The sequence below is a fragment of the Tachypleus tridentatus genome, chromosome 10, assembly GCF_004210375.1.
Source record: "Tachypleus tridentatus isolate NWPU-2018 chromosome 10, ASM421037v1, whole genome shotgun sequence".
Classification (NCBI taxonomy): domain Eukaryota; kingdom Metazoa; phylum Arthropoda; class Merostomata; order Xiphosura; family Limulidae; genus Tachypleus; species Tachypleus tridentatus.
Genome location: NC_134834.1, coordinates 28638258 through 28652206, shown reverse-complemented (window position 1 = coordinate 28652206; position 13949 = coordinate 28638258). Strand labels below are relative to the sequence as shown.

At 33.4% G+C, this 13949-nt stretch overlaps 1 protein-coding gene across 1 annotated transcript in view; it reads right to left on the bottom strand.

Annotated features, from left to right (window-relative positions):
* The window catches only part of LOC143228038 (soluble guanylate cyclase 88E-like), a 93471-nt gene that overhangs the window by 16507 nt on the left and 63015 nt on the right, over window positions 1–13949 (bottom strand). The window contains exons 5-6 of the mRNA XM_076459383.1: window positions 5976–6105; window positions 203–349 (exon numbers count right to left, since the gene is read on the bottom strand). Coding sequence (XP_076315498.1) covers window positions 203–349; window positions 5976–6105 — 277 coding nt within the window. The remainder of the gene's footprint in view (window positions 1–202; window positions 350–5975; window positions 6106–13949) is intronic.

The following is a 13949-nucleotide window of genomic DNA, read 5'->3' as shown; positions in this document are numbered from 1 at the left end:
CGAACTGGGCGTGTTTATTTGTTATAGTTTTATTTCTTTTAAGCACTTTAAAACAGTTACTCGATTTCTAGTGTTATTTTAAAATATCCCAGACGGGCATTTTAATTAGTATACGCAGCTGGTGCTAGCTATAAATAGACCATCGCTCGTTATACACGAGCTCCACCTGAAGATATTAGGCTTAACGAACCGTGCCAGGTACCTGACAAGTATCCACAGCGGCCTCTCCTTTCCTTAGCCTATCAGCGACTTGTTTGGGAATCATCTGGTACAACAACTCATCAGTTCTTTTCATTTCGATATCCAACTTTTTCATGGACTCTTCCAGCTGTCTACTTTTCTGCAACTCCTGTTAGTTTAACGTAAAGACACGAATTCAGTAGATGCTTTAAACTGACACGCATGGTTTCTATTTACAGCTAGACACTACTAAATATATCAGTAAAATATTGTCTCTAACTGAGCCTGAACTAATGTTTGTAACTGAACAAATATTAATTGTTCTCAAAATAACTGGAAGTTTACAAACAGGCTATAAGCTGGATCGTGACTTGCTTCTAAAGTAGGTTTGCGGATTTAGTTGTTTTATTAAAAAATTTCGTTCAGCTTTTTCAGTCCGTATAAATAGTAGCGAAGTACGCTGTTTGGACGGAACTATATATGTTACAAGTTAAAATTGTACTTATAAAAAAATTATTTATATTAATTAATTATCAATTAACAATTATCCATCAACCGATTTTATTTAATTTATTTTATTATGTTTTGTTGTGTGAGGCAAACAGTTCGTCGATAACACTATGTAACACAAATTTTGTTCCTGGATAGTATATGTTATAGGGCCTGGCATGGCCAAGCGCGTAAGGCGTGCGATTCGTAATCCGAGGGTCGCGGGTTCGCGCCCGCGTCGTGCTAAACATGCTCGCCCTCCCAGCCGTGGGAGCGTATAATATGACGGTCAATCCCACTATTCGTTGGTAAATGAGTAGCCCAAGAGTTGACGGTGGGTGGTGATGACTAGCTGCCTTCCCTCTAGTCTTACACTGCTAAATTAGGGACGGCTAGCACAGATAGCCCTCGTATAGCTTTGTGCGAAATTCCAAAACAAACAAACAAAAAAGTATGTGTTATTTCTTAGTTGCTTATGTTGTAAAAGTACAGAAAATGACCATCATTCCCTTCAAACTTTGCTTTTGTGACCTATATAATGAAATCTAGAAATTAACCAATTTTCTATGCAAAAACGGACAAATTTGCACATTTTCATTTAAATAAGATCTGAGTAAAACAACATATGAATCAAGATTTACAAAATGTTTATAAGTGAGTAGTTTTTCTAGATTTGCGACTGTAATGTAAATCACTTTCACGTATTAGCTCTCAAATATAGTCTCCCATCATGTTTTCGTTATACGCTCCCAGGTCACAAAAGCAAAGTTTGAAGATAAAAAATATGTATTTTCCATTTACTTTAGGCATAAGCAATTGGGAAATAATACTTTCTGCCCAGGAACAAGGAAAAGTAAAAATTTTGTTACATAGTGTAATTAGGCTTAGAATTATTGAACCTTACCTTTTAACTATTCAAACATGAGATTACTTTGTTGTTCTCAGGGTTGATATATAATAAATAATATATTTAAAATATATTTATTAATTTATTACATAATATGTGATAAATAATACGTAAGTTACACATATAAAAATTCAACTAAAATACCAAAATAATATTACGATTAATACCAGTAGTTACTTATACGTAACCTAAAACAGGTTACTTTAGGTTTAACATTTTTTTAATTCCAATATTTGCAATATTCGCTGACGAATCTTGTAATTTCGTAAACTTTTAAAAAGAAGCTACACTTTATTTTAAGTAGGGCTCTACATGGCCAAGTGGATAAGGTACTCGACTCGTAATCCGGGGGTTTGAATACCCATCAGCCGCGGGGGCGTTATAAGTGTGATAAATCCCACTATTCGTCAGTAAAAGAGTGGCTGAAGAGTTGGGGGTGGTGGATGGTGAAGACTATCTGCTTTTCCTCTAGTCTTACACTGTTAAATTAGGAACGGCTAGAGCAGATAGCCCTAGTGTAGCTATGCACGAAATTCAAAAACAAAACAAACAATAGGTGGCTTCCAGTGATTCAGTGGTAAGCATAACAATTTATACTTCTAACATTTGGGGCTCGATCCCGTTAAATAAAGTTCAGCAAGCCCTTTGTAAAATAGTGCAGAAAATTTAACATAAGTTGTAGTTTGTACTTTACTTTTTATTTGCCATTCAAACGCAACAAACTTTATTTTATTTTCGTATTAGTTTAATAGTTTGTAACGTCAGAATGAGGAACTTATACACAGAAAGCAGAGATGCCTGTCTGATTACTGTCATAAGTCACGAGAAACAAGATGGATCAAATTTCATGATATTTAGAAAATAAACCTCAGAAAAAGTCGTAGCATGTTGTGAAACTGACACTAAATGAAAATGGAGTTTCATTCTGAGCGTAATATACAGGTGTTTGCATCAGACGAACTGTTTGATTGTTGAATTTCAAAATAATGAATGAGGACTGTCCATGTTCCATTGCCTTTTAAACGAAGTAAACGATTTCGGAACTTCAGTACGTCGTTATAGTTCATGCCGCGACGTCTGATTGTAATTTAATTGATAAATATGTATTTCGACAATAGTAGAACTGAAGCTTAGTTCGTATCGCAAAAAGCATCTTCGTATGATTATCATGTTCAAACCCACTTCTCCCCTACAAACTTTCCATAATCCATATACTGTGTAAAAATGACAGTTTCAAAGCCCCATTTCAACAACCTCATCGCGCAAAAATCCATAGGTGCTGAACACTTATTATTCATCAGCAGCTTGAAGTATTGTAAGGTTACATCTCGGAAGCAACTTGTGCACATATGACATATTTCACGTAGGTCATTCTTGATTAAATTACATATTGGACTATTTATGTCAGTGACTTTTGTGTTCGCACTTTGTTTACCATGTGTATAGCACCGTTTATTGCAGGTCTCTTATTTGGTGGTCTTGGTGCCCCAATTCAATCCATGATTCTTCATTTTCTAGTACCATTGAATCAAAGGGATATTCCTGTCCTGAAAATTCTAAATCCGTGATCTGAATACTTGTTCATGATCTGAGAGTGTGAATATTTTGAGACGAAAAGGACTCTTACATATCCTTCTCAAAATAGATCAGTTTCAGTGACATCACATTACCTAAGAAACATCAGACAGTGTTAAAATTTAGTTCCGATACCGTCTGTTTTATTGCAAATTCATAACATCTCAGCGCCCTAGTGGCACAATGGTATGTTTGCGGACTTACAACGCTAGAAACCGAGATTCGGTACACATGATGAACAGAGCACAGATAGCCCTTTGTTTAGGTTTGCAATTACCTACAAACGAACAAACAAACATAACATCTTTACATTTTTATGGAACATGCTGATTTGTGTATTCAAAACTATTATAACATAATATCCATTGCATATTCAGGGTGTCCCACTCGGAGATATCCGTTTTACTATCCCAATTATTATAAGAATGTACAGCTTGCCAGTTGAAATTGAGAGAGTACACTTAGCAATGTGGTTGATGTTTCGTTTCAGAGTGAACCATATAGCTTAGAGGAAATGTGAGAAAAATAGCAGTACAGATGGAAATACTGTAGTTGTGCAAAGATAATACCAATGTTACTTTCAGAGGCATCGTTCAACGAGAGATAAACATTAAACATGTTTACCAGAGGCTGGTTGAAAAGGAAACAGTGACAACAACACCACCACCGGTAAGGAAGCGAATTGTACGAATAAGAGAAAATATTTTTCGAGTTTAAGAAGCCATTACTAACTGTCCAGAGGAGGGCTTCTTTGGAACTGTGAACGACAAAGATAATCATACTTAACATTATCAAAAATGATCTTAAATTTAGTGCTTCAAACCTACATGAATTGAAAACCACTGATTACACAGACCTACGACGGTTTTTTTTGTCTAGAAATTTTTACTTGTTCTACAGTAAACACTGAATCCAAATATGATATCAGTTTTTATTCGTCACATATGGAGTTTTCAGTTAATCATTTTCATTGAAATTCGGTCACATTTTGTTGTGACTAAAATCTTGAGAACCACATTCTATAGATCTCTCTAAACCAGTCTCGACATGAGAGTCTTGTCGATCGTTCTAGAACCCAGATATAATAATAGAAAATATTCATTGTGGCGTGCGACTCGTAATCCGAGGGTCGCGGGTTCGCGCCCGCGTCGCGCCAAATATGCTAGCCCTCCCAGCCGTGGGGGCGTTATAATGTGAAGGTCAATCCCACAATTCGTTGGTAAAAGAGCAGCTCAAGAGTTGGCGGTTGGTGGTGATGACTAGCTGCCTTACCTCTAGTCTTACACTGCTAAATTAGGGACGGCTCGGTGCAGTGGGCTAACAACCTACTCACTTAAATACTTGTTGAAGAATCCGCAAGCGATTGCGGCCCTATGTTCCTAGATGGAATCTAATGGTGATAACTAACTAACTATACATTGTGGTAAACAAAATAATAAAATGACTTAAGTCTCCAGTTTTTTCACTAGTTTATAAAAAAAAATTATGTGATGGAAACAAAATGAATATTATTTTCGAAATCCGCGTAGCTGAATTAGGGAAAGTCTGCTATAAAAACTCAGACAACTTTTATAAGTTTACATTTCCTAGCTTGTGTTATGGAGGTATATGAAGGAAGTATGATATTTGTTGTAACTGGAAGAGGTTAAATGATTGGAATACCGTATCACGTGACAAACGAATAGGCCATACCACTAATATTGGATTGTAGTGTGACATTCCATTTCATTCGCGTTTTTTTTATATGAACTAAACATTATGATTTTAATAACTGTAAATTTGATATAAATACATATATATGTGTGTATGCATGCCAAAAAGTCGCATGTTTACTGAGTACACCTATCTATAAATATATATTTGGAATTTTTCTTTATGTAATTTCCTTCAAAGATTTGATCCATTTTAATTTTCATTTGCGAGAAAGAAGGAGTCAAGCCAAACCTCTCAAAGGCATTAGCGTAAGCACTGGCATATACAACCAAATCTGTTGAGAATATTAGCGTAGTTGTCATCCATTAGGCAAGAAATGACCTTTGTCATCTTATGCTGATGAGATAACTTTCCGGTTATCTGGCAGGGTTAACAAATTCAACTCTATGACTTGGGGAACAGAGAAATCACAACCGACTCCTTAATACATCCGAGGCTCACCACAAGTAAATGTGTAGTGTTCCAACATCTTCTTACATCACCGGCTAATATTTCTTGGACGAAAAAGTTCTCGATGCAGAAGCGTACCCGACATTTTAAAAACGTTTCTGATATTTCAACTGAGCAGAAAATGCACGAGACACTCAATTCATCTGTAGCAAGATCGGGATTCTCCACATTTCTCGAGAGGCCTTCATTATTTCCATGATAAAGTGTTCCCTATCAAAAGGATCCCCCGACCTCAATCCATGTGACTTTTTTGTGGAGTTTCATCACTAGTAGTGTTTACGCTATACGTCCCTGTCCTAGGATGAGATCGTCGCCAATGTTATTCAGGGTATATCCCATGTAGCCTGTGCAAAGTTATGGATAATTTTGCTGGACGTCTTCAGAAGTTTGTTGAAATAGAAAGAATGGACATGTTGAGTTCTAAACAAAGCTTCTAAGACTACACTAGCTGTCCCTTGTCAGTTTCAACTAAATCGTTGTACACTTTAAATAAAAAAATGGACATTTCTAAGTGAGATGCCTTGAACTGCAGCATGTTTCTCACCTGATTCTAAATTCAGTTCTCTAACTAGAAAACTATACAAATCTTAACTAATCCGCATCTGCCTTTAATTCTTTTAATTTAGAAGCTTAATTAGTAAGTGTTATTCGTGAGGTTTACCTGATCCAAGGCTAACTTGAGTTCTGCAGATTGTTGTTGTCCAGCAAGAACCATGTCTCTGCTGAAGTCATGCATGCTGAGGTCATTGATGTAAAGACCCGTTTGTATCATGCTGTCCAAATCTCGCATTCTGGGAAATAGATAAAGAAACTCCCTATGTGAACACATATAAACCGTCTGGAATACCAGACACTAAACTAACGTCAGATAATCTCATCCTACTTTTACGTGCAAGATATATTTAATATTCGAAAACCATAGAGACTGAAAATGACTCTGGAAAATCTTATAGTATACTTTGACACACATGTTATGTTTTGTTCTCTCAAAAGCGGAAACGTGCCTAACGTTGAACAATCCTATCCTACTCTGACATACACGCTATATAATCTTGGCCATAGACTTCATACTTGATACCAAATAAGATAATTTTATTAAGATAGTATACAAATAAATTAGTGCTGTCAAACTGAAAAATGCGTGTTATATTAAGCATCTATGTATGTAATAATAGTGAAACAGATTTTGCAGTTATTATGAACCATTTATTAGAATAACAATCAATGTTATAAGATACCAGTAGAAATATGTGTAATTCAACATTTTACCTATCATATAAAAACCTTACCATAGCATATATAATAACAAAATATAACATTAAAGTATTATAAATAGCGTCTTTGACCTTATATCAGTTCATATTAAACATTCAGTACTTGATTCTTTCTCCTTATACTCTAGCAGCCTCCATAAGTCGAAGTAGCATGCTGTTATTTTCCCCGTCAGTTTATCCCAATTTGTCACTAGAAGGCGCTGCATCTCAGCTAGAGTAACTGAGCTAGTGTCGTGGTTATCATTTTTCCCTATCAATTCTACCTAACAATTCTCAACGGGATCAAAATCTGGACACTTTCCTGGCTATGGCAATCATGTTATGTTTTCCTAGTTGAACTAATCCTGTACAGTACGCAAACTGTGGCCAGTGGCACTGTCATCCTGAAAAACAAAGCTATTGCCAAACCTTGCCCTAGCATATAGCAAAAATATCGTATCCATCTGACGCTTGCTGGAGAAAGCGCCATTTACGTTTCCCTGGATGATATAAAGAACAGTTTTTCTACCATGATAAATAGCTGCCAAAACATGTACTGCACCATTTCCTGTGAGAAAGTCATCTTTCCTCATCTATTCTTTAGACAAAAGACGAACACAAATTCTACAATAAGCTTTAACAGGCCGTAAACAAGACTGTAAGTTAGAATGCTGTCGTGCCCAAGTAACTCGGTGAATATGATGAATACTGATTCATATCGATTTTAAGACAGCCATTTTTATAAAGTAAACTTATTTGGTCAGCTTCCTGCTCTTCTGAATACTCTGGAACGAATGTGTTTATTCCATTCCTTTCTTAACATAATAACCTGATCAAAACACGGTAATTTATGTCAGTAGTTTTTCGGCGTGCTATCAGTAGCTGTTTCTGAAATAGCGTCTCATTTATTCCTATGACGTTTCAAAGTTGTGGATACAGTACATTAGAGGTAACCAACTGTTCTAGCAATGACCGTATGAAGCCCTACATATAACTGTACATCAAGTACAGAGAAACTGCCAGAACAAAGCAATGATCTGTTTCGAAAAATATTACACCAAAAGCGCATTATTTCATACAAAACAGGTGTACATGTGTGTTTTGACAGTCAAGTGCCCAAAACAACTTGTACAGATCAGAATAACAACTCAGACATTTTTATTTATTCATGTTCCACTTTGTCTTTAACACGTGGCAGATGTTACTTACATACACGTTTTTGCATATTTGCATAGTAAAATAAAGTTTAAGCCAAGTATAACTTTGCAAATAGATTTAGGACAAAGCTTTCACCCTTTCTGATGGTGCAGAGTTAAATGAAACATACTTATATTAAACAATGAAACAACACTGTTTAAACCCAATTCACAGATACCACCAAAATATAATACAACTAAAAATATTCTAAATGAACTAAATAACGGACATAACTGTTATTAATATAATATAACTTACTCGGGTGAAGCTAAGTAAACCATGTAGGCCCATTCTTCCATAAACAACATTTGTTCTAAATGAATTAAATAACGGACATAACTGTTATTAATATAATATAACTTACTCGGGTGAAGCTAAGTAAACCATGTAGGCCCATTCTTCCATAAACAACATTTGTTCTAAATGAATTAAATAACGGACATAACTGTTATTAATATAATATAACTTACTCGGGTGAAGCTAAGTAAACCATGTAGGCCCATTCTTCCATAAACAACATTTGTTCTAAATGAATTAAATAACGGACATAACTGTTATTAATATAATATAACTTACTCGGGTGAAGCTAAGTAAACCATGTAGGCCCATTCTTCCATAAACAACATTTGTTCTAAATGAATTAAATAACGGACATAACTGTTATTAATATAATATAACTTACTCGGGTGAAGCTAAGTAAACCATGTAGGCCCATTCTTCCATAAACAACATTTGTTCTAAATGAATTAAATAACGGACATAACTGTTATTAATATAATATAACTTACTCGGGTGAAGCTAAGTAAACCATGTAGGCCCATTCTTCCATAAACAACATTTGTTCTAAATGAATTAAATAACGGACATAACTGTTATTAATATAATATAACTTACTCGGGTGAAGCTAAGTAAACCATGTAGGCCCATTCTTCCATAAACAACATTTGTTCTAAATGAATTAAATAACGGACATAACTGTTATTAATATAATATAACTTACTCGGGTGAAGCTAAGTAAACCATGTAGGCCCATTCTTCCATAAACAACATTTGTTCTAAATGAATTAAATAACGGACATAACTGTTATTAATATAATATAACTTACTCGGGTGAAGCTAAGTAAACCATGTAGGCCCATTCTTCCATAAACAACATTTGTTCTAAATGAATTAAATAACGGACATAACTGTTATTAATATAATATAACTTACTCGGGTGAAGCTAAGTAAACCATGTAGGCCCATTCTTCCATAAACAACATTTGTTCTAAATGAATTAAATAACGGACATAACTGTTATTAATATAATATAACTTACTCGGGTGAAGCTAAGTAAACCATGTAGGCCCATTCTTCCATAAACAACATTTGTTCTAAATGAATTAAATAACGGACATAACTGTTATTAATATAATATAACTTACTCGGGAGAAGCTAAGTAAACCATGTAGGCCCATTCTTCCATAAACAACATTTGTTCTAAATGAATTAAATAACGGACATAACTGTTATTAATATAATATAACTTACTCGGGTGAAGCTAAGTAAACCATGTAGGCCCATTCTTCCATAAACAACATTTGTTCTAAATGAATTAAATAACGGACATAACTGTTATTAATATAATATAACTTACTCGGGTGAAGCTAAGTAAACCATGTAGGCCCATTCTTCCATAAACAACATTTGTTCTAAATGAATTAAATAACGGACATAACTGTTATTAATATAATATAACTTACTCGGGTGAAGCTAAGTAAACCATGTAGGCCCATTCTTCCATAAACAACATTTGTTCTAAATGAATTAAATAACGGACATAACTGTTATTAATATAATATAACTTACTCGGGTGAAGCTAAGTAAACCATGTAGGCCCATTCTTCCATAAACAACATTTGTTCTAAATGAATTAAATAACGGACATAACTGTTATTAATATAATATAACTTACTCGGGTGAAGCTAAGTAAACCATGTAGGCCCATTCTTCCATAAACAACATTTGTTCTAAATGAATTAAATAACGGACATAACTGTTATTAATATAATATAACTTACTCGGGTGAAGCTAAGTAAACCATGTAGGCCCATTCTTCCATAAACAACATTTGTTCTAAATGAATTAAATAACGGACATAACTGTTATTAATATAATATAACTTACTCGGGTGAAGCTAAGTAAACCATGTAGGCCCATTCTTCCATAAACAACATTTGTTCTAAATGAATTAAATAACGGACATAACTGTTATTAATATAATATAACTTACTCGGGTGAAGCTAAGTAAACCATGTAGGCCCATTCTTCCATAAACAACATTTGTTCTAAATGAATTAAATAACGGACATAACTGTTATTAATATAATATAACTTACTCGGGTGAAGCTAAGTAAACCATGTAGGCCCATTCTTCCATAAACAACATTTGTTCTAAATGAATTAAATAACGGACATAACTGTTATTAATATAATATAACTTACTCGGGTGAAGCTAAGTAAACCATGTAGGCCCATTCTTCCATAAACAACATTTGTTCTAAATGAATTAAATAACGGACATAACTGTTATTAATATAATATAACTTACTCGGGTGAAGCTAAGTAAACCATGTAGGCCCATTCTTCCATAAACAACATTTGTTCTAAATGAATTAAATAACGGACATAACTGTTATTAATATAATATAACTTACTCGGGTGAAGCTAAGTAAACCATGTAGGCCCATTCTTCCATAAACAACATTTGTTCTAAATGAATTAAATAACGGACATAACTGTTATTAATATAATATAACTTACTCGGGTGAAGCTAAGTAAACCATGTAGGCCCATTCTTCCATAAACAACATTTGTTCTAAATGAATTAAATAACGGACATAACTGTTATTAATATAATATAACTTACTCGGGTGAAGCTAAGTAAACCATGTAGGCCCATTCTTCCATAAACAACATTTGTTCTAAATGAATTAAATAACGGACATAACTGTTATTAATATAATATAACTTACTCGGGTGAAGCTAAGTAAACCATGTAGGCCCATTCTTCCATAAACAACATTTGTTCTAAATGAATTAAATAACGGACATAACTGTTATTAATATAATATAACTTACTCGGGTGAAGCTAAGTAAACCATGTAGGCCCATTCTTCCATAAACAACATTTGTTCTAAATGAATTAAATAACGGACATAACTGTTATTAATATAATATAACTTACTCGGGTGAAGCTAAGTAAACCATGTAGGCCCATTCTTCCATAAACAACATTTGTTCTAAATGAATTAAATAACGGACATAACTGTTATTAATATAATATAACTTACTCGGGTGAAGCTAAGTAAACCATGTAGGCCCATTCTTCCATAAACAACATTTGTTCTAAATGAATTAAATAACGGACATAACTGTTATTAATATAATATAACTTACTCGGGTGAAGCTAAGTAAACCATGTAGGCCCATTCTTCCATAAACAACATTTGTTCTAAATGAATTAAATAACGGACATAACTGTTATTAATATAATATAACTTACTCGGGTGAAGCTAAGTAAACCATGTAGGCCCATTCTTCCATAAACAACATTTGTTCTAAATGAATTAAATAACGGACATAACTGTTATTAATATAATATAACTTACTCGGGTGAAGCTAAGTAAACCATGTAGGCCCATTCTTCCATAAACAACATTTGTTCTAAATGAATTAAATAACGGACATAACTGTTATTAATATAATATAACTTACTCGGGTGAAGCTAAGTAAACCATGTAGGCCCATTCTTCCATAAACAACATTTGTTCTAAATGAATTAAATACCGGACATAACTGTTATTAATATAATATAACTTACTCGGGTGAAGCTAAGTAAACCATGTAGGCCCATTCTTCCATAAACAACATTTGTTCTAAATGAATTAAATAACGGACATAACTGTTATTAATATAATATAACTTACTCGGGTGAAGCTAAGTAAACCATGTAGGCCCATTCTTCCATAAACAACATTTGTTCTAAATGAATTAAATAACGGACATAACTGTTATTAATATAATATAACTTACTCGGGTGAAGCTAAGTAAACCATGTAGGCCCATTCTTCCATAAACAACATTTGTTCTAAATGAATTAAATAACGGACATAACTGTTATTAATATAATATAACTTACTCGGGTGAAGCTAAGTAAACCATGTAGGCCCATTCTTCCATAAACAACATTTGTTCTAAATGAATTAAATAACGGACATAACTGTTATTAATATAATATAACTTACTCGGGTGAAGCTAAGTAAACCATGTAGGCCCATTCTTCCATAAACAACATTTGTTCTAAATGAATTAAATAACGGACATAACTGTTATTAATATAATATAACTTACTCGGGTGAAGCTAAGTAAACCATGTAGGCCCATTCTTCCATAAACAACATTTGTTCTAAATGAATTAAATAACGGACATAACTGTTATTAATATAATATAACTTACTCGGGTGAAGCTAAGTAAACCATGTAGGCCCATTCTTCCATAAACAACATTTGTTCTAAATGAATTAAATACCGGACATAACTGTTATTAATATAATATAACTTACTCGGGTGAAGCTAAGTAAACCATGTAGGCCCATTCTTCCATAAACAACATTTGTTCTAAATGAATTAAATAACGGACATAACTGTTATTAATATAATATAACTTACTCGGGTGAAGCTAAGTAAACCATGTAGGCCCATTCTTCCATAAACAACATTTGTTCTAAATGAATTAAATAACGGACATAACTGTTATTAATATAATATAACTTACTCGGGTGAAGCTAAGTAAACCATGTAGGCCCATTCTTCCATAAACAACATTTGTTCTAAATGAATTAAATAACGGACATAACTGTTATTAATATAATATAACTTACTCGGGTGAAGCTAAGTAAACCATGTAGGCCCATTCTTCCATAAACAACATTTGTTCTAAATGAATTAAATAACGGACATAACTGTTATTAATATAATATAACTTACTCGGGTGAAGCTAAGTAAACCATGTAGGCCCATTCTTCCATAAACAACATTTGTTCTAAATGAATTAAATAACGGACATAACTGTTATTAATATAATATAACTTACTCGGGTGAAGCTAAGTAAACCATGTAGGCCCATTCTTCCATAAACAACATTTGTTCTAAATGAATTAAATAACGGACATAACTGTTATTAATATAATATAACTTACTCGGGTGAAGCTAAGTAAACCATGTAGGCCCATTCTTCCATAAACAACATTTGTTCTAAATGAATTAAATAACGGACATAACTGTTATTAATATAATATAACTTACTCGGGTGAAGCTAAGTAAACCATGTAGGCCCATTCTTCCATAAACAACATTTGTTCTAAATGAATTAAATAACGGACATAACTGTTATTAATATAATATAACTTACTCGGGTGAAGCTAAGTAAACCATGTAGGCCCATTCTTCCATAAACAACATTTGTTCTAAATGAATTAAATAACGGACATAACTGTTATTAATATAATATAACTTACTCGGGTGAAGCTAAGTAAACCATGTAGGCCCATTCTTCCATAAACAACATTTGTTCTAAATGAATTAAATAACGGACATAACTGTTATTAATATAATATAACTTACTCGGGTGAAGCTAAGTAAACCATGTAGGCCCATTCTTCCATAAACAACATTTGTTCTAAATGAATTAAATAACGGACATAACTGTTATTAATATAATATAACTTACTCGGGTGAAGCTAAGTAAACCATGTAGGCCCATTCTTCCATAAACAACATTTGTTCTAAATGAATTAAATAACGGACATAACTGTTATTAATATAATATAACTTACTCGGGTGAAGCTAAGTAAACCATGTAGGCCCATTCTTCCATAAACAACATTTGTTCTAAATGAATTAAATAACGGACATAACTGTTATTAATATAATATAACTTACTCGGGTGAAGCTAAGTAAACCATGTAGGCCCATTCTTCCATAAACAACATTTGTTCTAAATGAATTAAATAACGGACATAACTGTTATTAATATAATATAACTTACTCGGGTGAAGCTAAGTAAACCATGTAGGCCCATTCTTCCATAAACAACATTTGTTCTAAATGAATTAAATAACGGACATAACTGTTATTAATATAAT